General features: G+C 34.1%; 1 protein-coding gene across 4 annotated transcripts in view; it reads right to left on the reverse strand.

Annotated features, from left to right (window-relative positions):
• STRN3 (striatin 3) overlaps positions 1–27,802 on the reverse strand; it is a 116,557-nt gene that overhangs the window by 25,528 nt on the left and 63,227 nt on the right. For 2 of the 4 annotated variants that reach the window (XM_082618590.1, XM_082618592.1), the window contains exons 4-8: positions 23,362–23,443; positions 19,863–20,036; positions 11,795–11,924; positions 10,184–10,325; positions 4,871–4,981 (exon numbers count right to left, since the gene is read on the reverse strand). In XM_082618590.1, the coding sequence (XP_082474716.1) occupies positions 4,871–4,981; positions 10,184–10,325; positions 11,795–11,924; positions 19,863–20,036; positions 23,362–23,443 (639 nt within the window). The remainder of the gene's footprint in view (positions 1–4,870; positions 4,982–10,183; positions 10,326–11,794; positions 11,925–19,862; positions 20,037–23,361; positions 23,444–27,802) is intronic. The other 2 variants (XM_082618591.1, XM_082618593.1) reach the window with 1 other exon arrangement.

Consider the following 27,802-nt stretch of genomic DNA (forward strand, 5'->3'; position numbering starts at 1 on the left):
AAAAAAAATGACATCACAATATTAAGGAAAAAATAATTTAGCTGCAAAGTGATTCTGCAGTTTAAAAATGTGTCCTGACTGAAAGAGCATCAAAATACTTTCTCCCCCTTGTCAAAATACCTAAATTATTTTCTTGGGGGAGAAAAAAAAGAGAAAGAAACCTGAGTTGAAGAGCGGTCTGTTTTATAAGTGTGAAATTGAAGCCAGAAATATAAAACAACTGCATTTCTTAGCTGAAAATAATATCCCTTAACTATGAAACAACTGTTCGTCTTTGATTTGATGCAAGAGAATAGTGAACAGTTTTATGGACTCTCTCCAAAACAGAAGCAGGTTAATCATCACAGTCATTTTATAGTATGTGCCAAGGTGCTTTTATAGGCTTACTGAAAGTTACTGCTACAAAATAATAATTTCACCTTAAATGTTCTAAAATGCCTAATATATAGATGATTGGACTTAAGTTACAATTTACAAAAATATTACATTCCCTCTTGACAGTTTGTCATCCTGAATCTGGAATAGCAAACGACAAATACTAATATGAAACTTTTTTTAAAAAAGGAAAACTAGAAAATGATCCAGGGATGCTCATTTATATGTGAATCTTTGAAACAGAAATCTTTTGAAGAAAGGACATGAAATAATCTAATCTTTATAAGCTTCAATTTTATAAGTATAAAATAGCATAGGAATAACAATAAGCAAGAATAAGACTATCTATTAAAGGAAAACATATTACAATCCACAATTTAAACTTTCCATGTTGAAAACCGAAACAAATACCAAAGTCTTAAAAGATTTTTACCCTCCTCCTTCATATTCTAAATAAAAGTTCCAAATTTCAGATGCTTTACTCTTACTTCAGTTGCTATACACAGTGTGATTTTTGTTACTGATTTACATGTTTTTACTGAGACATAAAATACTGCAAAAAAGGAGACCACAGAAAGCTAGAAAAATCCTATCACACCAAGATTTTAACAAAAGATTAATTCAGAACCCCCCCTCACTCCCTTTCCCAATTACAGAAAGCTTAGAAATGATTTAAAGATTACAGAAAACAGAGTTTTAGATTAGATAATAGTATTATATCACTTAATTCCCTGATTTTCATCATTGTACTGTGGTCATATAGGAGAATGTGTTTGTGGTCAAGTAACATGCACTAAGGTATCTAAGGAGCAACATGTCTACTACTTACTCAGTTTTCTGAACTGTTCAAAATAATAAAGGTACATATTTAAAGAGATAAGGGATAAAGCAAATGTAGTAAAATGTTAACATTTAAAGAAACTGTGAAAGTGCATGGAATTCTTTACACTATTCTTGCAACTTTTCCTTAAGTTTGAAATTATGTCAAAATAAAAAGTTACAAGGAAAAGGAAGCTTAACCCTTCTGAAGCTTGAGACCAGAATAACTGTATCAAGTCTCTTTTGTTTCATGGTGTTGACTCTTAGAAATACTAATAGAAAAAGTAAGAAAAAGAAAAAGAAAATTAATACTGAATTGTATCTACAGTCCAAGGCAAGGATGTCACTTTTATTTTCTTTTGCCTTAGGTGGGAAAAAAGAAGGGTGAAATGGAGTGAACAAACTGAAAGATAGATAAACATTAGCTTCCTGGCTCTTGATTTTAGAAGTCTTTCCATTTTTAAGAGTCAAATAATGGTTGAGTCTTTACAAAGTTAAAAAGTTGGCATTCTCACCACTTTTTCTCCCGTTAAAAAAAAAAGGCATTTAGATTGGATTGTATCTGATTTCATATGGTAAAGTTAGCAAATAATTTTCTTCCCTTTAAGAAGCTGGAAAAAACTCTGTAGAAACTTAGTTCTATGATCCAACAGGTGTGATTCATTCACATTTTGGAATAAAGAAAAAAAAAGAAAAGGCTAAAGTTTATTATTCTAACTTATACAAAGCCACATCTGCGAAAATATCCGAAGAAAACCCAACAAAAATAGATAATAAGAATGCTAAGGAAATTCACGAATTATCTTTTCATGTAAAATTGTATCTTAGCATTAACATGATGTTCTACCTGGATTAAGACCTAAGTTTATTATCCATCAGTTAAAAAAAAATTATTTCCATGGAAGGGATTCAGAGCCAACATTTTCAAGGTGAACTCTATATTAAAGAGCAAAAAGTTTTTATTTAACTAATTCACAAAGGAAGTGTAAAGAGAAACATAATTTATTATTTCCTAATTATCCACTCCTGAGACAGTGTTGGAAACCTCATCTTTGTATCTACATACATGGGTAAACTTAAAAGCACTGGTGTTTTTAAAAACAGTAAAAATGAGAAACAATCTGAAGGATTAACTAATGGAGGCTACGTTAAATCCACAAAATGCAATACTATGTAACCACTAAAATTATATTTTATTTAGATGACTATGAAAATTAAGAAAAAATGAGTTAAAAACAATATGATATTCTTGTTGGAAATTGTTAAAGGAGGTTTCTGTATAAAGACATTTAGAAGAAGTTGGAAGAATATATGCCAAATATTAATATCTGAGTTGTAGGACTGAAGGTGATTTTTACTTTTTTGTGTCTCTACATACTACTTGTATTGTTTGAATCATAAGCATGTGCTATTTTTATGGCTATATAAAGTTAATTCTTTTTTTTGAGAAAACAGATACAAAATCAAAATGAAACGGGACTGGTTGAATAACACAGTACCCATTTTGGTAATAAAATTGTACTGAGACATGAGAACCTCAGGGCATGGCTCTGAGGTCTCCAGATCCTGATTTCATCACAGTAGCTCCCTTTCACCCATTTCACATATTAGGTTCTGCAATATTCTGCTTGACAACAGGGTAGCTTGGTATAAAGAAATTGGAAAACGTTATACAGTGGAATATTTATTGACATGAAATGGTATTTTCTGTGAACTGTTAGCTAAGTAGGCAAATAACAAAACTGCATATTATGATCCTACAAAAGAAAATTAATTAAATTAAAATTTTATGGGGATTTTAGACTTTAGTTTCAGTTCATCTGTTTCTAATAGTTCTTAATTAAACAGGTATTTTTTTCAATAAAAAACATTTTTTAGAAAAATGTAAAACCTACAACTAAAAAACCTTAAGTTGACTTATATCTTCTTTCTAAACCTCAAAAAGGTACAGGCATATATCTTGGATATATTGAGGGTTCAGTTCCAGACCACTGCAATAAAGCAAATATCACAATAAAGTGAGTCACATGAATTTTCTGGTTTCCTGGTGCATATAAAAGTTATGTGTACACTATACTGTACTGTATTAAGTATGCAACAGAACTATGTCTCTAAAAAATGTACATACTTTAATTTAAAATACTCTATTGCTAAAAAAAATGCAGGGTTGCCACAAACCTTCAATTTGTAAAAAAAGAAAAAAAATGTGTATAGATCTAAACACATTCTATCAGGAAAAAAATGCGGTATCTATATTTTAAATTAAAAGCAACACTACCTAGCATTTTCTAAAGAAATCTTCAGCAGGTAAGTCAGTTTATGAATAACATACAGAAAATAAGTAATCTAATATTCAAATAAACTACTTTATTTCTTTAAAAAAAGATCTAAACCCTAAAATTCTAATGTCATTGTGTCTATATTAAAATGGTAAATCATGCAAAAGTACTTTTATACTCAACATGCATTAATTATATAGGTAAGTGATGTTAGAGCTGAATACAGTCCCTGCCCAGCATTAAACATTTTAAAATATGGTAAGCAGTTCAACATAAAATATGAAACTTCTTAGAGAACAGTTTGTCTTTTTATTCACATGCAATAACATAAATAAGCATAAGGTTATAAAAGTGCACAACACGTAAAATCCCCCAAATTCCTTATTTACCTCCACAATAAATTAAACCATTCAAAAACTGCTTCACTGAAGGAAACTTACACCCTTTTCCACTGCAACTGCCATTTCATAAATTAATATACTTGTCACCAGAGAAAGGAATATGAAAGAATGCCTATATGGTTTTTGCCATTGAAGTCTACTGTTTTCTCCTACACACAGTCAAAAAATTTAGACTGGCATGATTCAATGGTCAGTTCAAAATAAAGTTCCCCCCAAATAAACTTGAGTTTCTCCATTTAATACTCGTAGGTCTGAAGATGATTTTCATGTGACTGTTCTTAAGCTTGATTCACAAAATGGAAATGAATTACTTCTTTGAGATGTGCTGTAGCTAAATTTATACTTTTACAATACACTGGTCAGGATATTAACAGTGAAAAATACACTGAGGTACCCAAAGACACTCAGCTATTGACCAAACAAACCCTACTGCCACCACTACCCTCTCCTCTGGCCTTACTCCATCAGAGTAGCCAAGAAAATACTACCTAGGAGAGCTTTTTTTTTGCTACTGTTGTTGTCTGTGGTTGGATTAAGGCCAGAAAGCACAAACTAAGGAAAGGGCTTTCCTATTCACTGTATTTTGGAATTCTCAAACTAAGAAATGTAACCTGGACATGAGCTGGTTATAGCAGTAATACCCTATGTATCAACAATACAGAAATTTATACTTTCTTCCTTTTGAACAGATTTCTATTATTTTTCATCCCAAGGCCAATATTCCTTACAGTTTGGTAAACTTTTTAAAGCTTAAAATACAGACAAAAACTCTGAAATCCTTCCTTCATCCTGATCCACATATTTAAAATGATTTCCCACTTGATCAATAACACAACCTAAATTATATTCAAATAAATTTCAATTATACAACAGACAAAGTTTAAAGTTAGTTGCCCCCTTTATAAAACAAAAAGAAGTAGACAAAAAATCAGAACTGAAGAAATTTTTTTTTCTCAAAGATTGGTATACAAAAATTATAATAGAATCTGCACTTACTCTTTACCCCTTTCTTCCCCTTTCGTTCCTTCTTGTACTGTTCCTTCAGTTTACTTATTAGTCCCTGGTCTACATCCCAAACCTCAGTAGTTGGGGAGAGGTCATCTTTATCTACATGCAGCATATTATTAAAAGAAAAAAAATCAGCAGTTGGCAATGCAAGCTGTTGGCAGTAAACTGTTATAGTTTTATATAATCATAATAAAAATGTACTAATAGCATATATTCAAAGTACTTTAAAGGTGCAGTCTCAGTTTTGGTATTCACAACTCAAACTCTAAAAGCTCATCTAATAAGTTTCTAAACATTTAATACCACTAACAAAAGTTAAATGGTGCTTCATTTCTATGAATCACAAATTTGAAGGTTATTATTCTTTCAATAACTGATATTCTTACAATGGGCTGACATTAGAAATCTAATGTTATACAAAAATAGATCACTGCATCTTTATAAAAATGTTAATAAAAAATTATTCAGCCAGCATCATAAAAGCAAATGAATGAATTACATGCGAACTACTCATAAAAGTGCAAGCTAGAAAGGTCAGTGCCATTTTATTGATGAAAATATTCATGCACCTTCTGTCACATTGATTCTGCATGCACAAAATAACTGTACTAATGGAGAGGCATTCTAGTCCAATATAATACATACATATATTCCAAACTACAATGTTTCGAATAATCCATACAAAGCATTCAGAGAATCCCACCTCTGCCCCCACCCCACCCAAACAGTTCAACATCTCATTACCTTCTTCCATTGGTCTACAACTAAGATTAGCAAAAAAAAACAAAAAAACAAAACTCAAATTCCACTGAAGAACTTTTTAAGAGCTGATATTTTTAGGGTAAGATAAAAGCAGTGACAAGTATGGAGAAGTGAAAACATACATTGCTGTACATCTGCTAAGGATGATACTTCAGCTATTTTAGCTGAATAAACAAATCCGTATTTGTTTTAAGTAAATACTTGTGCCTGGAATAAATTTACCCTATAGTAAACTAAAGGAAAAACAGCATTAAAAAGCAGAATAAAAATATGTCTATTCGAATTATTTTAGGCATTAAAGGCTTTTCCATACTTTAAGTTTTAAACTTACTGTTTAAGTTGAAAGCTGTTATTAGGAAGTTTAACATTTTGTTAAAGAACAACTAAGAGTTTTTTTAACCCTGTTATTAAATAAAAATTATACCAAAACACATAGGCTAAGTCAATCAAGAAGATTGACATAAGAGGAAGATTTTAGAGAAAACATACTTTAAAAATTTTTGTTAACTCATTATATTCTGGCTTACAAGCCTTATAAACTCCCTAGGACTCACTGATTGCATCTATACAGTGGACATTAAAAAAAGCCTTTTTTCCTTATAGATAGTTGTATGTAGTAAACATAAAAAATTCTCATATTTAAATGGTACACAGGGAAATTCCCTGGCAGTCCATTGGTTAGGACTTTGCGCTTTCACTGCCGGGGCCCGGGTTTGATCCCTGGTTGAGGAATCATGATCCCGCAAGCCAAAGGTACATAGAAATTCAATTTACTGTACCTTGAGCTTTTCCTACTATAATTGTCATCACTTTCTCCCTATGGTACTATGATCTTAGGTAGTCAGTATGTAAAAAGCTAAATCCAAAAATTTGCTAACTTGAATTACCTGAAACTAGGTTGTTCAAGCCTGAAATTTACACGATTATTTGTCAAATCTGCAAACTGTAATACTGTTTGTAATACAGATGTAGTAATGATTTAAAGAGAAAATCTACTTTTCATGTACTCTAATCATGAAAACAATGCTATATCAGAAATCCGTTCTGTCACCTTATCAAATACTCTAAGAAAAAATGTGATCTAAAGAATCGCTTGTACTCATCTTAATAAAACTAACAATTCTTATTTTTAAAAGTGACAAATTTTGAGCAAACTTTGTTAAATCTCACAGAAACAACAAAAAATTTAAGTGGTATATACTTTACACAGGAAGTTAGATAAAACAGTAAAGTTTAATAAGTTTTTTAAAAGACCTTTGTAGAAAAATAAATCTGTGCATAGCTCTAACTGGAGTAGCAAAGGGTAGTGAAGTGAAAAAGCAAAGGGAATAAAAAAGGATAAGCTTAAGAAAAATACAAATACTACTTGCAAGGTAACCTCAAATCTAGAAAGCAAAGGTAAACTTAAGGCAGTGCAAAGAAAAGGTTGGTGAATGCATATGTGCACAAACATCCTGAAACTTGCCTGGTAGGTAACAGCTGATTTGATATTACTTATAAGAAATAGTTAAGAGCAAAAGGGAAGAAGCAGCATAATCTTCTACATATTAATTGTTTTTAAAAAATCTAGGGGAAAAAAAATACCAAGAAATGAGGTTGAATCAGTTGCGGGAACTTTCTTGTTTAAAAGAAAACACAAATATGCACCAAAAAAATGACCCTTGACAACTCAAAACCACAAAGGCCTAAAATTTTGTTATGGTGATTCTAACTACCAAAGCAAAGGAATTATACAAATCTACTTAATATAGCATAAATTGGTAACTAACTTTATGCAAATATTCAGTACTTTATTCATTATATTTAAATACAAACATTTGGTATTTTGTAGTCCTATATATTCTACAGACCACAGTTTCAAAGTGTAGGAGACAATAACTACACAACCTTAAAATGCCTAGTCTCCATGAGAGAAATACCAAAATTAGAAATGCTCACAATATTTCTGATTATGCCAAGAAGTAAAAACTACTAAAATTAAACCCAGACTACCTATTGTAGATGACAGAAGAAAAAGATTTAAAAGCTCTCTAAAAGCAGTGGTTTCATAGGATAAAAGCATTCAAAATTAGGTACCCGAGTAGACTGCTAGTATACAAAATAAAAAATAACACAGATTATCCAATGTGGGTGAATATTGGGATGTTTCATTATGACAGACTATTTACTTTAAAAAACAACAACAACTGTGTCCTTTACCCAGTAATTTAAATCTGAAAAGCATCACCTTCCCATTTGTAAGTAAATTCAAATTTTAAGTAAATGAATTAAATAAATATAAAGGGGTATTTGTATATCCAGCCTCTGTTTTGAAAAAAACTGAGTATGACACCTGTTGAGTAAAAATGATAAATTCAAAATCACTGCATAGATCCTTTGATAGTTTTCATTTCTTAAGGAAAGAAACTACTTGAACCATTTTGTTCTTAACAGAGTCCCTTCCTTCTCAAGAACTTAGAATGCTTTAAAGGTGTTTTAGACTTGTCCAGAAGGAAGACTTTGTCGGTTACTTCCAATTACACAAGAAGATTCAGGTCACTCTCAAATATTAACAGTAAAAGTAAATAAAGTATCGACACTTGTCATTCACACTAATTAGGTCCTCTCTTGAAACTCTGCCCTATAGTCAGAAGTCTCTGGACAGAAGGACCAATCAACTGCACATAATATAGTACTTTTATTATAGAAATAATGCCATTTTATACAAATTACATTCCTGAAATTTTTATATATTCTTCTGATGGACAGTTAAATTTCCAGCAATTTTAGGTGAAGAAAATAGGAATGGATATGTGCCAAGATTTAGCTATACAGATGTTTGAAAACTGCTTTTGATCTTTTTTTTCTTTAATAAAAATAATCTAAATGTGCAACAGTACAGCAGAGTTAAAGAAATAGTGGAACATATTCCATCAAGAATACTATGCAGTTATTGAAAATGATGTTGCAGAAGAATAATATAAGTGGAAACTGTGGTTTATAAATCAGCACGCAGCAAAATCCTTGTTACATAAAGATAGATATAAATATTAACCATGATTCTCTCTATATAGCAGTGTTACAGGTGATGTTTAATTTTCTTCTTCACATGTATCTGCGGGTTCTAAACCTCCTAAAAAACACAGGAATTATAAAATAATTATGTATTTATACAATTTAAATATATTTATATAATTATTTTAAAATCCAGAAAAAAATAAACAGTATTTTAGAAACTTTTGGAAAAAAATAAGGTATTTCCAACTTTGAATGGGTTGCACAGAGAAGTTAGAAGAAAACATACTTTTACTTTTCTGGAGCAAGGTTAATTCTTGCTCTTGAGCAAAGCTAATTCTTAAGAAGGGAAAATTTCTATAACATAGCTATTTTCAAATAGTAATTACAAAAATGTATATTCAAAGTCTAGAAAGTAATTGTGGAACTTTTTGATATTTTCAATTAGTATGTCTCCTCTTTCCCCTTAGAAGACAGCAGTAAAGATCTGAAAACAATGCTTGAGAATCATAAACAATGAGAAAGCTGATAACAAAATTCAGATCTTTTAAGTACTCAATTTGTATCAGGATAGTCAATAAACATTATATTAGGTCTTGTCTCTCCTGCTGTTAGCAATATTCAGCTTCAATAAATAAATGAGGCATTAAAAAAAAATCCAAGAGTGTTTCCTTATTACCAAAGTAGTTTTTAAAAATCTAGTGATAATTCCCCTTGTTAGTAACTAAGCAACTTTGGTATTCATGTGAAATATGCATTAAAGTACTTAGTAACCTTCTCCAATAAAGCTCTGTAAACACAATTTGAGTTCTCCCTACCAGGTAACATGTTGATATTAAATGATGATTAAATGAACATTTTTAATAGGAATAACATACTGGACCTCAGCTATTATCTTAAAATACTTCGTACACTTTTATTTTACTTTCTAATGGGGTTTTTAAACCCTGTATAAATAGAACTGTTTTATCCCTTTTAGTTATGGCTGGATTATTATTAGCAGTAGGTATCACTTCCAAAGGCTAGGCTCTAATGCATTTGTACACTGAATATTACATGTAATGAAGTTTAATACTTCAATAAATCTTGCTCAATATCGAGCTATAATTCAAGATTAGTAGCTTTATTACTTCCTAGCAATAAATCACATAATACCATACAGGCATACTGAAAAGAGTTATCTTCTTGAAACCCAGATTCATTACCAAATTAAATCATAGGAATGTTTAAAACTGTATACATGCTTTTTAAAAAAATCTGCTAAGAAGAAAGGAATTGGATCTCTAAATTGACTAAATATTTCAACTTTAAATCAAGATAAATTTCAAAAATCAAAATCCATCAAAAGCCATATATTAAAGTTTAGTCACCAAATCTAAATAAATTGGTGCAAAATACTCTGAAATTATTCAATACCACTCTTCTCTTTGCTCTCAGTTTAACTGCCATCATACATTCAGATATACACATTCCACATATTATATTTAAGAAAATACAACTTTAAGGGCTAGATGATTTCCCACCCCCATTTCTTTATCACCTTACCCCATTCTGTGCCATCCCCTGAACTCCGTGCTTCTCCAGCTCCTTCACCGTCTTCAGCAGTCACTAAAAAATCAAATTCTTTCAGTGCTTCCTCAGTATCAGGATCATCGGTTAGGTCAGCAGCTAAACCTTCATTACCTATCTGTAAACAGAACATAAGCCAAGAATTACCTTTATGCTAAATTGTAAAGGAGTCCTTTATGTTTTCACACAATTATCTTTACATTTGCACTCCCATTTTTAGATTAGATACAAAATTTTAGATTTTCCACATAGTTCACCAATCCCAAATTATACCCTAGATAAATGGTTGTCAACAGTGCTGTGTGAACACTGTGATAAAATGTGATGCAAGCAATGTGGTAATAAGAATGGTTAAAATCTTAATCTTCAAGTATGATGATTCTTACAAAGAACTTCTCTAATTACAATAGATTCACAGGTACCAAAAGACCCATGCACTAACTTACATTCTAATATGTTGTGTTGAATTGACCTCATTCACTGAGAACTGCACAGGTAGTCCGTAACGTATAAGGATATGGCATAGTTAATAAGGACATTAATGCAAGTCAAGAGCTGTGGTATTTATAGTAGTGCTTCCCAGAACAAAAAAATAGGGAAGGATCAAAATCTCTGTTCACCTATGCTCCACATATGAGTGTGTTACACACATGAAATTTGGCAGAAAGGTTGAAAACTGCTTTTATAGACTGGAAGCTTCTGAGAAACACTGGCATTTTCCCCATATTACTGTAAAATCCCCAAGAACCACAACAGAACCCATCCACTTTTTTTCTTTAAAAAACATACTTGAAATACTGTACATTACTATGACAATTCACACATGGATCATTTAATCTACTTTTGCTCTTACAGCTAACCTGCATCAACACTAAAATACATAAACCTGTTTCTTAGGTTATGAGCAAAAGCAAATTTTTATTAATCCTTAACAAACAATGAGAGTGTTGACACGTATATTTACAATTCTTAGTTTACTCCCTCACCCAGGGTGGGAGTGCCACCCCACTTCAGTTACAATTTACCACTTGTTTACTGTACAGGAAGAGAGAGACTTCAGCAGTGATTCTTAATTGTGACAGGAGTGGAAAGGATGTAACTTTTTTTTTTTTTTTTTTTTTTGTTTGTTTGCTGTACGCGGGCCTCTCACTGCTGTGGCCTCTCCCGTTGCGGAGCACAGGCTCCGGACACACAGGCTCCGCGGCCATGACTCGCGGGCCCAGCCGCTCCGCGGCATGTGGGATCTTCCGGGATCGGGGCACGAACCCGTGTCCCCTGCATCGGCAGGCGGACTCTCAACCACTGCGCCACCAGGGAAGCCCCTAGGATGTAACTTTTTAAAAAAAAGTTTCAAATCACTGGACTAGTCCTATAAAAACAGACCCTTTCTTGCCATTTATAATACAGCAAATAATTTCTACTATGTGTAGGTAAATTCAATAAGAACTGACTATATAAAACTTTCAAGTGACATAATAAAAAATAATCAATCACTCCCAATGTAACAAAAGACATCTTGAAATTTTCTATTCCAAATACATGACTACATATATTTTACCTAATAAGAATAGAAAATTGAATTCTTACTTTGTGTTTATTTATCCGATGTTTGTCTTTTCCTTCTGGGATGCCTTCAATCATGTCATTTTCCTCTTCTTCGTCGCTGTCATCAGCATTTTCTAAGAAATTGAATGTCTCAAGAACATCACCAGAAGGCCTGTAAGAGAGGAAAAATGATGAATCAAAATATTCCAATGATTAATTCTAATATTTCTTTCTGTCTCCTATTTTAAAATAGTACTTGAAGGTAGTAAGAGAGATTCAAATGAAAACTTACTTATGATGTATTATCTAAATATTCTACACAAAAATGTTTTGAAAGATCATTTATGTTCTACAGTTAAAGTATCAATAAAAGTAGTTGTTAAGTTTCTACAATGAAAATACTTTAAGTAATTGCTGCATCAAAATAAAAACCCTATAGTATTAGGCACTCAAATGTGCTATTATTTCTCAAAATAAAGCCATCATGAGCAAGCAACTTAAACTCAGCATTTCTTATAGTTCTACAACCTCTTACAGCTTGGTGCAAATGTTTACAACTAAAACCGAACTTTAGGGGTTTCCCTGGTGGCACAGTGGTTGAGAGTCTGCCTGCCGATGCAGGGGACATGGGTTCGTGCCCCGGTCTGGGAAGATCACACATGCCACACATGCCGCGGAGCAGCTGGGCCCGTGAGCCATGGCCTCTGAGCCTGCGCGTCCGGAGCCTGTGCTCCGCAACGGGAGAGGCCACGGCAGTGAGAGACCCGCGTACCGCAAAAAAAACAAAAAACAAAAAACCGAACTTTAATTTATCGGGCTGCTCAGATTTAAAGTTATGGTAAATCAGATATATAACATTCCAATCCATTTTACAGATTTCCTTACCTAGAAAACAGGATTATTAATATACTAAAGAAATACTTTCAGGACTTACCTGGTGGTCCAGCGGTTAAGACTCGGTGGTCCCAATGCAGGGGGCTCGGGTTCGATCCCTGGCCAGGGAACTATTAGATCCCGCATGCCACAACTAACAGCTTGCGTGCCACAAGTAAAAGATTCCAAATGTCACAACTAAGACCCGGTGCAGCCAAATAAATAAATACTTAAGGGGGAAAAAGAAAAACTACTTAAAAAAAAAAACTTTGAAGTGTTTCAGAACCACTCATATAATAGGTAACAGTGATAATCTATTTTTATCTCTTACGAAGTCATTTTAAAACTATAATCTGAATTCCTCCTCTATGTACAAAAAAGGTTTTCAAATAGTTGGTTAAATGTCTAAAAACAGAGGCTGCAACAGAACGGTGAAAGCTTCAGCTGAACACAGACTCTCATAATGAAAGTCTCAACTCTTCCACTGACTTAGCTGCTTGAATTTGGCCAAGTCACTTAAACCTTTTGGCCTCGACTTCTTTACCTGTAAACTGGGGGGGGGGGGGGGGGTGTTAAACTAGATGATCTCAAATATCCTTACCAATACGAACAGTACACGGTAACAAAAAGAATAATAGTCTAAAAGTTAGGATTTTTTCCCTCCCTGATTGGTTCTTAGTCCAAATTAAGGATATAATACAATTCAGACATTTTTTTTAACACCTTTATTGGAGTATAATTGCTTTACAATGGTGTGTTAGTTTCTGCTTTATAACAAAGTGAATCAGCTATACATATACATATATCCCCGTATCTCCTCCCTCTTGCGTCTCCCTCCCACCCTCCCTATCCCACCCCTCTAGGTGGTCACAAAGCACCAAGCTGATCTCCCTGTGCTATGCAGCTGCTTCCCACTAGCTATCTATTTTACATTTGGTAGTGTATATATGTCCGTGCCACTCTCACTTCATCCCAGACATAGGGTTTTAATAGGTCTATTATACTCTGCCTAATCCAGCACATGGTTCTAGGACCTGTATCAACACTGAATGTAGAAAGAGATGTGTTTTTCAAGTGCAAATTAGTAAGAACAAACAAAAAACTACCACAATAACAAAACACATACTTTTCAGTTCAACATTAGTAATACGTCTCGATATCTGGGGATTAAATGAAAGGCAAAGAAAATATTTGACAAAATTGGCACATCAATGATAGAAAAATAAAAAATAGAAAATTTAACACATGAGAGTTTTGTTTTGAACTTTGATCAAGTATTATTGTTCCTTGGATAGAAGTTCCTGTCTCTAAAGTGAGAACTCACGTTTCAGGTTTTAAAAATTGTATTTGATCACAACAATACATGTACAAGGTTTAGAAGTCAAACAGCACAATCAATAAAAGAAAGAACAGGGCTTCCCTGGTGGCGCAGTGGTTGAGAGTCCACCTGCCAATGCAGGGGGCACGGGTTTGTGCCCCGGTCCGGGAGCATCCCACATGCCACAGAGCAGCTGGGCCCGTGAGCCATGGCCGCTGGGCCTGCGCGTCCGGAGCCTGTGCTCCGCAACAGGAGAGGCCACAACAGTGAGAGGCCCGCGTACCGCAAAAAAAATAAATAAAATAAATAAAAAAAATAAAAGAAAGATGAATCAGACTTCCCAAAATTAAAAACTTTTGCTCTTTGAAAGACACTATAGAGAATTTAAAGAAAAGTCTATAGATTGGGACAAAATATTTGCAAGTCACACATTTAATGAAGGACTATATAAAGAACACTTAAATCTCAACAATAACAAATAAAACAATGAAAAAATGGGGAAATTATTCAAACAGATCCTGTATCAAAAGATACGTGGATGGCATACACAGATGCTCAACATCATTAGTCTTTAGGAAAATAGAAATTAAAGCAACCATGGACTGTGAAGGGTCTGAGACTTCGCCCTACTTGCAAGCTACCATGTTGTTTCTCGAGATGTTTTCTTTTTAGCATTCACAATGATGGCCTTTGTATAGATTTTTAAAAATTAACTTTATAGTGTAACTGGGAGAAATCCTTTCAATGTGGAAACAAACATCCTTGGAAACACATTCTATAAATATATTCCAGAATTTTTTTTAAATTACTCTTTAAAAAATTTTTTCAACACCAGCTTACCTGTTCTCTTTTTGAAACTCCTATTCAGATGTTGTCCCTCTTGGACTGATCTTTAGATTTTCCTCTCTTTTCAGTCTTACTTTTTTTCCCCTTTTCTCTTTTCTGGGAGAGTCTTTTATCTCCCAAGTCTTACATGAAAATTATTTAAATCACACTTTAAAATTTCTATTAGCTCTTTTCTGATCTCTTACTGAACCGTATACAATAACATATTACTGTTTTATAGACGTATTATCTTCTCTCAGGCCTCTCAGAAGAGTAATTATAGTTTTGAAAGTCTTCTGCTCCCTCTTTTCTCTGAGTTCCTTTTTTATGTTTGGTTCCTTTGGGCTCCAATTTTCATATTAAAGTCTTTCCTTAACTGTTAATATTTAACAGTGAGGCACAGAAAAACTAATTGGATATATTGTGTACATGCGTGAGGCTTGTCAAAGTAGCTAGCTTCACTTCTGTATAACAACAGGGCAGAGTCCCAGCCATTTCGCTGGCAGATCCCAACTGTCGGATCATAAGGTCTTCTCTATTAATGTGATCATATTCCTGCCTGAAAGGGATTTAAGACCAGCTACCAACATACCTGAAGCCAAGTAGAAGGAAACAGGGAATCTCACCGTTCAGCTAGAGATTTTCAGATAATGCTCCTGTCTTCAGTATAGTAGTCCACCCTACAGTTGCTTGTTTTCTTAAGAAATCAGCAATCACTGGAATTCACCAGAAAATATACCAACATTCTTTGGGATAGGGGAGGGATGTTCAAGCGGCTACACAGGATTAGAGAGGGGGTTTGAGATTCTAACTGTCTCTTACATAAACTTGAAACTAATTCTCTATTAATAACCCCCTCTAAACCTGACTCCAGATATACCTGATACCTCTAACTCCTTAGCTTTTGGAACTTTACTGGCATTTTGGGACTTGAATTGGCTTGTTCCTTTTCTTCTTTCCAGCTTCCAAAATTATTAAGTTCTCCCTATCTGATGGACAGTATATCCTCTCATTCTTTCTATATATTCAATTTTTTGTCCTTATGTGTCAACCAATGTGTCTTAAAATGTCTTTAACTGATATTTTAACAGAGGTTCCAGAAGGCACACAAGTAAATCTGCCTTTAATCCACATGCTTAAGTGGACATCTACATCTATGGAATTTTATAATAATTTTTTTCTTTGTCAACTATTTATTTACTATCCTTTCTCATTCAATGAAAAGCAATCAACAGAATTTTAAAAATTATATATCCAGATGAAGGGAAAACAGAATGAAGCCAAGAGTAAGGTTCGTAAGTAAAAGGGTAAAAAAGAGTCAGTGTTTTCTAGAGATAAGGGAAACCCACAAATATGGCAAGATTCCAAACAGTCAGAGTAAAAAGAAAGAGAGCAACTACTGGAGGTTCAAAGGTAAATCAGACCAATCACTAAGAAGCAGCACACCTTTTCAGTTACAAGACCTATCAGAACTCTCTTCCCCAATGAATCCTTATAAGGTGGAGGCTGTGTGATATGATACACTATATACCCACAACATCCCCCTACAATAAACCAAAGAATAAACCAAGAAAGACAACAGTAACATTTACTCAGCAGAATCTAGTAAATATTACTCTTGATTGGGTCACATTTCAACTGGATAAGCAATATTTCATCATAGCTAACACTTATTATGTACCAAGCATTGCTCCAAATGCCTTACATTAATTCATTTCTTCTTCACATGAACCTATCATTACCATTTTACAAATGAGGAAACCAAGGCACAGGAAGGTAAAGTACCCTGCCCAAAGTCACAGCTAGTAAGCAGCAAAGTCCAGATTCAAACCTAGTCTGTCTTCAGAGTTCCTATTCTAAACCATTAAGCATACTGTCTCTAATAATATGATCTACAATTTACCATTCTTCTACTGTTGAACATGGAGACTGCTTCAAATTTTTTATTGTTATAAATGAGAATACGATAAACATCTTTTTGTTGACACCTCTACCAACATGTTAGGTCATTTTCATATTTCTTAGGAATTTTCAAAGGCCCTGATCATAGCTGAACCATACACACCTACATTAGTACAGACTCGCAATATACAGCTATACTCATTAAGAAGGAAATCACATTGATTAAAAACAATTATTACCTAAATGTCTGTGGACGGATAAATGGATAAAGAAAATGTGGTAAATACATTCAATAATTATTCAGCCATAAAAAAGAAGGAAATCCTGTCATATGCTATGACACTGATGAACCTTGGGACATTATGTTAAGTGAAATAAGCCGGTCACACAAGGACAAATACTGTATTAATTCCACTTATATAAAGTATTCATATATTATATAAATATATATAAAGTATTTGAAGTAGTCACTCGTAGAAACAGAAAGTCAAATGTTGTTTGCCAGGGGCTGGGGGGAGGAGGAAATAGGGAGTTGCTATTCAATGGGTATGGCGTTTCAGTCATGAAAGATGAAAATGTTCTAGAGAAGTGCTCTACAATATTGTGCTTACAGTTAACAACACTACACCATACACTTAAAATTTATTAAGACAGATCTCATGTTATGTGTTTTTTACCACAACAGAAAAAAAAAAACTATTAAACTCTTAATCTTGCAAAGGGAAGAAGCTTTACAAGGAGAAGATACCGTCTATTGTGGATTTTTAATTCAGATTCAGGTGTGATAGAGTAAACTGTGTTCCTCTAAAGTATTTATAAATCCTAAGAACTACTTAGCCTGGTTAGCTGACAAGTTTAGTTTAAGATAACATAGTAATATCCTTGCTTTTTCTCTAAAGCTATGAAAGCTCTACGATTCCTGAAATCCAGAGTAAAGAAAACAAGGGCTCTGTTAGATGTCAAATTGTTTTTATTAAAGAGACCTTATTTCTCAAAAATAAAACCCCTAAACTAAAGGCTTATGTTAACTTGAAAGTCATCAACATGTTTTAAATAACTGCATGATGTCATAAAATATATCTAAGGTATGAAACAATGCTAGTTTATAAACTGTACATATTATTAACTTCTTAAGCTCTAACCAAACTAATGAATTCATTCTGGTTTTTTCCACTCTCTTTCTTTTCTTTGTCCTTCCAACCTATGTAATTCAAGGTAATATCTAATGGTAAAAAATGAAAAAAAAGTTCCACCTGCTTGACAGCTTGCATTTATCAAATCTGTGCTATAATCAAAAGTGTATCTGGTACACAGAAAACAAGTGTTAATGAGGATGTAGAGAAATCAGAATTCTTATACATTTCTGATGGGAATGTAAAATAGTCCAGCCACTTTGGAAATGAGTTTGGAAATTCCTCAAAAAGGTAAACACAGAGTTACTGTATGACATAGCAATTCCACTCCTAGGTATAAACCCAAGAGACTTGAAAACATATGTCCACACCTGCAGACCAACGTTCAAAGTAGCATTATTCATTATTCCAAAATGTGGAACCAATCAACATGCCCATCAATTGGACAAGGAATGGATAAACAAAATGTGGTATATCCATAGAAAAGAATATTATTTGGCAATAAGAAGAAATGAATTACTGACACTTGCTATAACATGGATGAATCTTAAAAATATTACACTAAGTAAAAGAAGCTACTCACAAAATAACCATTTACATAAAATATCTAGAATAGGCACATCTATAGATACAGAAAGTATATTAATGGTTGCCTAGGGTTGGTGAGTGGGAGGAGTATGGGAAAGAATGGGGAGTGGCAGCTAACGAGTATGAAGTTTCTTTATGGAGTAATGAAAAATTTCAAAACTTAGATTGTGGTGACGGCTGAACAACTCTGTGACTATCTTAAAAACTATTAAACTTATATACTTCAAGTGGGCGCACTTTATGGTATGTGAACTCTATCAATAAAGACATTAAATTTTAAAGTATATCTGGTAGCTTTCTGAGTCCAAACACAATGCAAACCCTTGTTTCTTTTCTTTCTTTTTTTTTTTTTTTGCGGTACACGGGCCTCTCACTGTCGTGGCCTCTCCCGTTGCGGAGCACAGGCTCCGGACGCGCAGGCTCAGCGGCCACGGCTCATGGGCCCAGCCACTCCGCGGCATGTGGGATCTTCCCGGACCGGGGCACGAACCCGTGTCCCTTGCATCGGCAGGCGGACTCCCAACCACTGCGCCACGAGGGAAGCCCCAAAGCCTTGTTTCTTTAACACCAGTGTCTAAACAACCATTACTATTCTAATTATATAGTATTATAATTTACTGAAAATACTCTAACAAAAATTTAAAGATCAAGACATTAAAATAACTCTGAACTACATGAAATCACCCTCAAATTTTAATTTTGAACCTATTTCAGAACTACAGTCATTCTCTTGGCATCAAAATTTAAGATAAATAAATCTTTAAAAAAAATTATTTATTTATTTGGCTGCACTGGGTCTTAGTTGTGGCATGCGGGATCTTTGCTGCCGCATGTGAGATCTTCGTTGTGGCATGTGGGATCTAGTTCCTTGACCAGGGATAGAACCCGGGCCCCCTGAACTGGGAGCATGGAGTCTTAACCACTGGACCACCAGGGAAGTCCCAAGATAAATAAATTTAATATATATTTTTAATAAATTTATTTATTTTATTTTTGGCTGCGTTGGGCCTTCGTTGCTGCATGCGGGCTTTCTCTAGTTGTGGCAAGCGGGGGCTACTCTTTGTTATGGTGCGTGGGCTTCTCATTCCGGTGCCTTCTCTTGTTGCGGAGCATGGGATCTAGGCATGCGGGCTTCAGTAGTTGTGGCACAGGGGCTCAGTAGTTGTGGCATACGGGCTTAGTTGCTCTGCGGCATGTGGGATCTTCCCAGACCAGGGCTCGAATCCGGGTCCCCTGCACTGGGAGGCGGATTCTTAACCACCACACCATCAGGGAAGCCCCAAGATAAATAAATTTAAAAAGCACCCAAATAAAAAGTTTCTTTGTCCATGGTACCATTTGGGGGGTGGGGGGTAATCTTTAAATCTGAACTCTACATGCTTCAATAACTGTTAACAGCAATAACAAGAAGCTAAAGAAATTCATAATATCTGTTATATAAACAATGTTAACCTATAAGTATAGGTCATACCTTTTGATTTCTTGTCCTTTTTGCTTAGGAGATTCACCTCCATTCAGGATCTGTTCTAAATTCTTTGTCTCTACTGATCCATTTGGTTCTGAATTAGATAGTCCAAGTAATGATCTTACCCGCTGAGATCGTACATCTAATATTGTATCTGTGTAACCTACTTCCTGAAGATATCTATATGAGAAAATTAAAAATATTAAATCCCACATATTGTTAATACATGCAAACTTGTTAAATCAAAATCACATCAAAGAATTTTAGAAAAATCCATAATCCTATAAAATTTACTTTTCCTTTGTCTCAGTAACTTTCTTTTCTCTAGACTAGTTCCAGTTCTACCAAAAAAAAAAAAGTCCAATTAAAAACCATAGTTTAATTAAAAAAGCATATAGATGGCTAACACTAATTGAGGGCCAATTATCCTGAAGCCTAAAAAGACCTAGAGTGTTAAAAAAACTTTTAGGAGTTGATGATATATATTACTTAAAAAAAAAAAAATTCCAGAAAGTGGTAAAGGATGAACAGAACTAAACCTCAGAACAATGACATGCTATGTTTAAACCCTGGCTCTTAGCCAGAGGTTGGTGGATAGATTAGTTCTCCTTCTAGGATCTAAGGTCTTATAGCAGTCCTACAGTCCCGTGGTTTTCAAACTTTCCTTGTTATCTAAACCAGGGTACCTAACGGAGGATATAGGATGAGACTGAAAAAGAAGAAAGGGACTGAATCATGACATAAGTATAGATAATGGGTCATGAACGGCTTTCTGTGACAAATTTAAAAATTTCTTCCTAAAGTATTTGACAGGCTAAGGGAAGATGTTAAAAAGAAGCTTTTTTTGTTTCTTTTTATATGTTGCTGACAAAATAACAGAGGATTTTTAAGTGAAAGCTAAAGACAGGGAGACTGGTTAGGACACTAACACAGCAAGAATTAAAACTAGAGAAGAGGAGAAATGTGAGAAAAATAAAATATCTTAGTGACTTGGTACACAAGTAAATACGGCAGTAGAATAAAAGAAGATATAAGAACTTTGCAAAATTTTCAGGTTTCCAGCTGGGATGGTTGCAAGGTGGTTCTACTGAATAAAATGAAAAATAAAGGGTCAGAATATGGTTTAGAGGGTACCTATCAAATAATCAAGTAGTGTCTATGAAAGTGATAACATTTATTAGGCACAGTGGTAAGAAGGTCAAAAGCTCAGAAGGGACTCGACTGGGTATACAGATTTGGGAGTCATTAGTGTTTGGGGATATCTGAAGCCATGGATTTAAATGAAGTTACCCAGAGAAAAAGCATAAGTAAAAACAAAACCTGGGGACACAAACATCTAAAGGGCTGGAAGAATAAGAAACTCAAAGGAAAATTAAAAGAAAGAACTTGACAAATGAGGGTAAAAAAAGCAGAAAGTAGTTTCATGAAAGTAAGAAAAACAGAGTTTCAAAAAGAAATGAAGAGTTAATGTCAAATATTTCCAAAAGATCAATATGAACAAAAAGGGTCTCATAAATATGTTTGTGATAGAAGCTTCAGGGGAATATCAAAATGGAGAACAAACTAGACAGTTGAGAAATGAATAAGGAAGACTATGAAGATAAACTACTGTTACAGAAAGATGAGAAGAGACACAATATAAAGCCAGGCAATGGGATTAGGCATTTATGAGAGAAATACTGTGCAACTGATTTCTCTATATCCATCATACTCTTCTAAAAAACGCGATCCTCTTTTGAGGAAAAAACTCCCACCACACTCTAGCCATGTGGTCTAAAGGAACTGTCAAGATCTTAAACAACCCAGGTAAAAATAACTGACTCGTGGGCAGTTATTTGATCAAGTCAAGACAAATCCAATCCTCAGAAATTATTCTGACTAAAATAAGGGATCCCCTGCCACCTGGAGAAAAGTGGTTTTCAGTAGAAAAGAATAAAACTGATACACAGAGGAGCAGAACACCAAAGAATAAGAACATATTCTGGATGTTTCCAGTCTCTGAGAAATCTTCAGTGATACACTCGCTCTTAAGTTTCTAACACTCAGTTAATCAGCACTTCCCTCAACTCTGCTAGCTATCCCAGCATCCTTCCAGACAGTAATCTGTTTTTGATATTTGTTTGAGTTTTAGTCACTAACTGTCCAGATTAATAAATACTTCTTTGAATGGAACATTAAAAACTGAGATAATGAATATGAGGTTTAAATACATTTTCAGAAAGGAAAGCAAAAAGTGAAGACAGTTCTCGCCTGATAGCCTTCATGCTTTCAGTGAAGTAGAGCTTGAGGTGCTCTAATGAGAGTAAGGGAGAATGGGCTGAGATGTGGTAAAAGTTCAGAATATCCACTGAGGGCAATGGGAGCAGGAGATGACCAGGGATATGGAAAAAGGCTCTATGCAATGTTTGGACAGGAAACCATGAATGTGAATTGGCATTCACACAATTCTGTGATTTTTCTCTAAGAATTAATTAGAAACAGAAGCAATAGACAGTAAGACTGATTAGGGCTGGGATACTGCAGGTAGGTATAGTAAAATGACTGGTTTTGGGGGGGTAAGGAGTGGGAAGCAGGAAAGTTAAGGGTACCAGCAAAAGGGTAAAGGATCATGGGGTCTAAGCGGGAGCTAGGGAAACAACAAAAAGAAACAACAAAAAAACCTCACCGCCAAAAAAAAAAAAAAAAATTAAACCAACAATAGGTAAAGGAGGTAAGGGAAATGAAATAGTCAAGGATCTAAAGATCAAAGTAAGGTCAGAGGACAAATAACATGGGAACTGGAGTAAGAAAAGTGGAATATGATTACAGAATATTCCAGAGGTAGGGCAGTTCTAGGTTATAACAAGATCAAGGGTCTGACCACACTTCACTGGGTTACTGAAGTGATGGTAAAGATGTCTAGAGTTGAGAAAGCTGAATTACCTAAGATTTCAGTAGTACGCGAGTACCAAAGTTTTCAAAATACAAGGGAAAAGAACAAATAGATAAGACAATAATATTTGCCACATAAGTACTTCTAATACGGCAAAGAATTCAAACATCAAAAAGGTTCCTCAAAAAAAAAAGCTTCCTCAAAAATTCAAGTAGAAGCAGGATTTAGCAAGCCACTTCTGAAAAGTTTCTGATAACCAGTTAAATTCCTTCTCTAAGCCAGTCACAATTTCACTTAAAACCAAATATGTAGATTTTCCAGTGATGGAAATGAGAATGTCTATAAGTATGAACTCCCTATTGTTTTTGTTCTGGTCTTCAAGACATACAGTCTTTATGACATGTTACTCCACAAATAAGAAAAAAACATCATTCTGAGAAATGTTTTGAGAAACATTCAGAGGAAACAAAACTTTAAAAAGATCCAAGCATCTAACAAAACAAAAAAGAAGCAATATGAAAACTATATACATTGTCCCATTATCATTAAATAATTTTCACTTGCAAAGTGACTGAACAGAAGCACCTTCATACCTAGATCCTTAAAGAAAGGTGAAAATGAACCATTACTCACTGTCTTAACAGCTGTCTGCCCTGCTTCCACGTTAACTGGCTATTCTGAGGTGCTGTGGGAGCCTCTGTGTCTTTGGTTTCTTCTAAAAATTAACAGTAACAACAACAACAAAAACAAGACAAGTTTCATACACATTATTTCAACTCCTGATAATGCTGCCAAAGTTCTCTTAGGGATAAAGTCCCACAAGAATATACCAAAATATTTTATAAAGGATAGAAGAAAATTAACTTTTATTGAGTGTTTACTGTGGGTCACTCATTTTAAGTGTGTTTATCCTGACAGCCCAAACACTTAGGCACCACCCTCCTTGTTTTAAAATTGGGAAAACCCAAGTGTACATTAACTATTATTACAAGTGATTTAAAAATCAAAAGCCCGGGCTTTGAAATGAAATTCTATTAAAATCAATTTTTTAAACTACCAGAATTCTGCTGAGTTGAATGCTTTTGAAAATAAAAAGTTATATTTACTATTTATATAAACTTTTCAAAATCAACATTGTTTAGAAATTATATATTTATAAAACTAGTGAATAACTTAGAGTCTGTATCAGTAGACTCTAAGTCTACATACGAGACTCTATACAGTCAATTTCATTTTTAGAACTAAAAGTTAGACCAGAAAACAGTTTTTACTATATGTAAAAAGTCATATTTTATTCTCCGGTAACGAAGTGTATGCATTAAAAAAGAGTTTAATAAACAGTATAACTTCAGATGAGTTAAGCTCTCAACAAGTATATCCACAGTGATATTTAAAACTATTCATTGGCACTAATGATACAGAAATATTTTCCTATAATTTCCCATTATAAAAATTATGATAAAGCAAAGAATATAGGGCCATAGAAGATAAGCCCTCACACTGAATGTTGAGAACTCTTACCATGGCTTACAGTCATTAGGCTCCTAGACTCCTCAGAGTCACATGAACAAACAGTTATTGGTAGCAATTCAAATATTCTCTGCAGGCATTACTTCTCTAACCTTAACAATCCGTTATTAATATCTTCTCATTCTTCCCCTGCACGTAGAAACATCTATAATTTCCAGAAATAATTATCTCATTCTAATAGCCCCAATTTTTTATTTATAACTTTTTCTATTTATACCATTTTGCTTATTTTTAAATCACATATAACACATAATTAACTGGCCAAAAAAATACATTTAAAAAAAAGAAGAAATACAAATTGCCCCAAATCCTATCACCAACAGTGTTAGTACTTGAGATTTTATCATTCCATATTTTCCATCTGAAAATAACATACATCAGCTTCTCCCCTCATTAAAAAAAAAAAAAGGCCAAAGTGTGTGTACTGCACTACAAGCTGCTTTCAATACTTAATGTATCTTGAACATTCTATGGCAATAAATATAGATTAACATCATATAAAATAATTATATAATCTACAGAAAGTATATACCTATTTAATTTAACCAGCTCCCTAATGATGAAATGTTTCCATTTTTCATTATTATAAATAATGTTGCGAAGGATATTCTTGAAGTACATCCTAAGTGTACAGCTCAATGAATTTTTTAACACACCCATGTAACCAGTACCTAGATGAAGAAATAAAATGTCATCAGCACCCCCAAAAACTTTCATCGTGCCCTTTCCCAAGTCTAACTAGATACTCCTAAAAGGATATTAACACTACCCTGATTTCTAAACACTAGGTTAATTTTTGAATTTGATATATATGAAATCATTTCTATAAATTTTCAATTTTATGTGATCCACATAAAATTTAGTTATAGTTTATTCACTTTTAGTTATAGCTTAGTCTAGTTATAGTTTATTCATTTTTTTTGCTAAACAGCATTTCCTTACACTAAAATATCACAATATATTTATCTATTCTATTGGTGAAGAACATGTGAATTGTTTCCAGTTTTTTGCTATTAAAAGTAATGATAGGGCTTCCCTGGTGGCGCAGTGCTTGAGAGTCCGCCTGCCGATGTAGGGGACACGGGTTCGTGCCCCGGTCTGGGAAGATCCCACATGCCGCGGAGCGGCTGGGCCTGTGAGCCATGGCCGCTGAGCCTGCGCCTCCGGAGCCTGTGCTCCGCAACGGGAGAGGCCACAGCAGTGAGAGGGAGAGGCCACAACAGTGAGAGGCCCGCCTACCGCAAAAAAAAAAAAAAAGTAATGATACTATGAACATTCTTATACAAGCCTTGTGATGAACATTTTAAGGAGTGGAATTACTGGGCCACGGGGCATGCTATGTTCCCTTTAGCAATACATTTATCCCCCGCTTTTCGAAAGCTCTCTTTAGGCCACCTCACTTTTATGAAAGACCTACATTTAGTACCTGTTTTTGCTAGCCTAACTGAAAAAATTCAGAGAGAATTTTCACTCTTTATGAAAAAAGGCAAAAAGAAAAAATAGCCTTCAGCATTTGTTTTGCAGTGACCCGTTACAGTGGTAGCACGCACCCCCAAGCAGCGAGAGGCACCACCAAGCTCCGTAACAAGCCCATAGCTTTGAACTGTGTCTATTATCATTTGCGCTTTATCTTGATTTATTTTGTACATCATTAGCAAGATGTGTCCAAAGGTAAACTGCATCTTTGTTTTATGTCATTTTGGCTTATGAACAGGAATTGCTCTACTTTGGGATAGTGGGGGAAACTTGTACTGACAAATCACTTTCAGAGCAGTTTTATCAATCTAGAATTCCAACACCAGAAGGTGTGCAAATCCTGGTTGATCCACATCCTCAGCAACACATGACTTTTTCTCTTTTGCATTTTCACATTGTGGTAGGTGTCTAATTGTACTGTGCTGTGGTATTAAGTTGTATTTCCTCAAATAAGTTGTATAAACTAATACATTTGAACATTGTTTCATATGTTTATTGGCCATTTGGATATCCTCTTTTATTGGTGGCTTTTCAAGTCTTTTACCCATATGTCTACTGTTGTAGATTTCTTCCCTTAAATGTTGGGAAATAGGAGCTATTTACAGATTTGGATACACCCCCTTTTATAGAGTTAAGTTTAGGATATATATACCGGTATTACTAGGACAAGGGTATAAAAACACACATACCTTGTACTTCTTTCATAACAGTATTTCGTACATTTTCTCTTTTTTACATTTTGATTTAAGTATATAAAAGGCAACAATGATTCATTTAATGTTTACTTCTGTCTATACTTTGATGTAAATAATTTTATCCCATTGTTTGCATGGTGTACTTTTGCCCATTCCTTTGTTTGTTTTCCACTAAACATCTTGAGTAGTTTTTCTACATCAGTAAAAATAATCTACTTTATTATTATTGTTTCCTATAAATAAAATACTTGGTTGTTATTTTATTCTTCAATTTAAGGAAGTTTTAATAGTTAAGTGTATATAGATAAAAACAGACTTGTTTTTATCTCATTTCAGTTGGGGGCAGGAGAGATTACGTGCTAATGATTATCCTTTATACCAACTTGTACCAAGACCAGTTAGCCAATTCCGACTCTAGTTTCAGGAACAGTGGGGCTGTTCCTCACATTTATACAGACCAAGTTAGGGGGACAGCCCTCAAGTTATACAAAGTGGGGAATTCCCTGGTGGTCCAGTGGTTAGGACTCAGTGCTTTCACTGCTGTAGCCTGGGTTCAATACCTGGTCTGGGAACTAAGATCCTGCAAGCCATGCGGAGTGGCCAAAAAAAAAAAAAAAAAAAAAAAAAAGTGATTCATTATTTCCTGAATATTCTAGCCATATTAGGAAAAAAATGAATTAAAGAAAAGCTATGAAGCCATCAGGTTTTCTCTATGGTAAAACCACTGTACTCCCTCTAACTATAATGGGACTGCTGCAGTAAACATGGCCCAAAATATACAGGCCTTCCATCTTTTTATCATTTATTGTAGCTTTTCCAAGGAGGAGACCATAATATTGTCCCCTGGCATCTGAGTCTTCGTAACCACCTAAAAGCTAGATCAAAGGAAACCTATGCCACTCCTATCTTGGTCTCTTAATTTTATATATGACAACTAGGAAGATATGGTTGTGGTGCTAAAATTGGTAAGTGGAGAAGACCTAAGAATAAATCAACTGCAGGTTGTACATATAGGGTGTTTCTGAGAAGTTTTAAGTACTTGATATTAAACCAAAACCAATTAGCTAAATTTTAAAAATTTACTGTAACATTTAACTTAAAAAAAATCCCTATTCGTTTTATTTTCCCTACCACGTATGCTTTGACTTTATTAGGAATGGAAACAACTATACAAGGAGAAGAAAAATCGTATATCAAAATAAAGACACATTTTTTTCCTTATCTTAGTAACCAGCAGCCGAGAACAGTATAGAATTCAATTTGCCTGCACCATCAAACTGTGTATATAAATGGGTTCTACACATACCTCAGAAATAGAAAATTGCAGTAATATTCCCAAAAATTATATAATATAAATCAAAATATTTTTTCCT

Source organism: Mesoplodon mirus (genome assembly GCF_964341445.2).
Source record: "Mesoplodon mirus genome assembly, chromosome: 4".
NCBI classification, from domain to species: Eukaryota; Metazoa; Chordata; class Mammalia; order Artiodactyla; family Ziphiidae; genus Mesoplodon; species Mesoplodon mirus.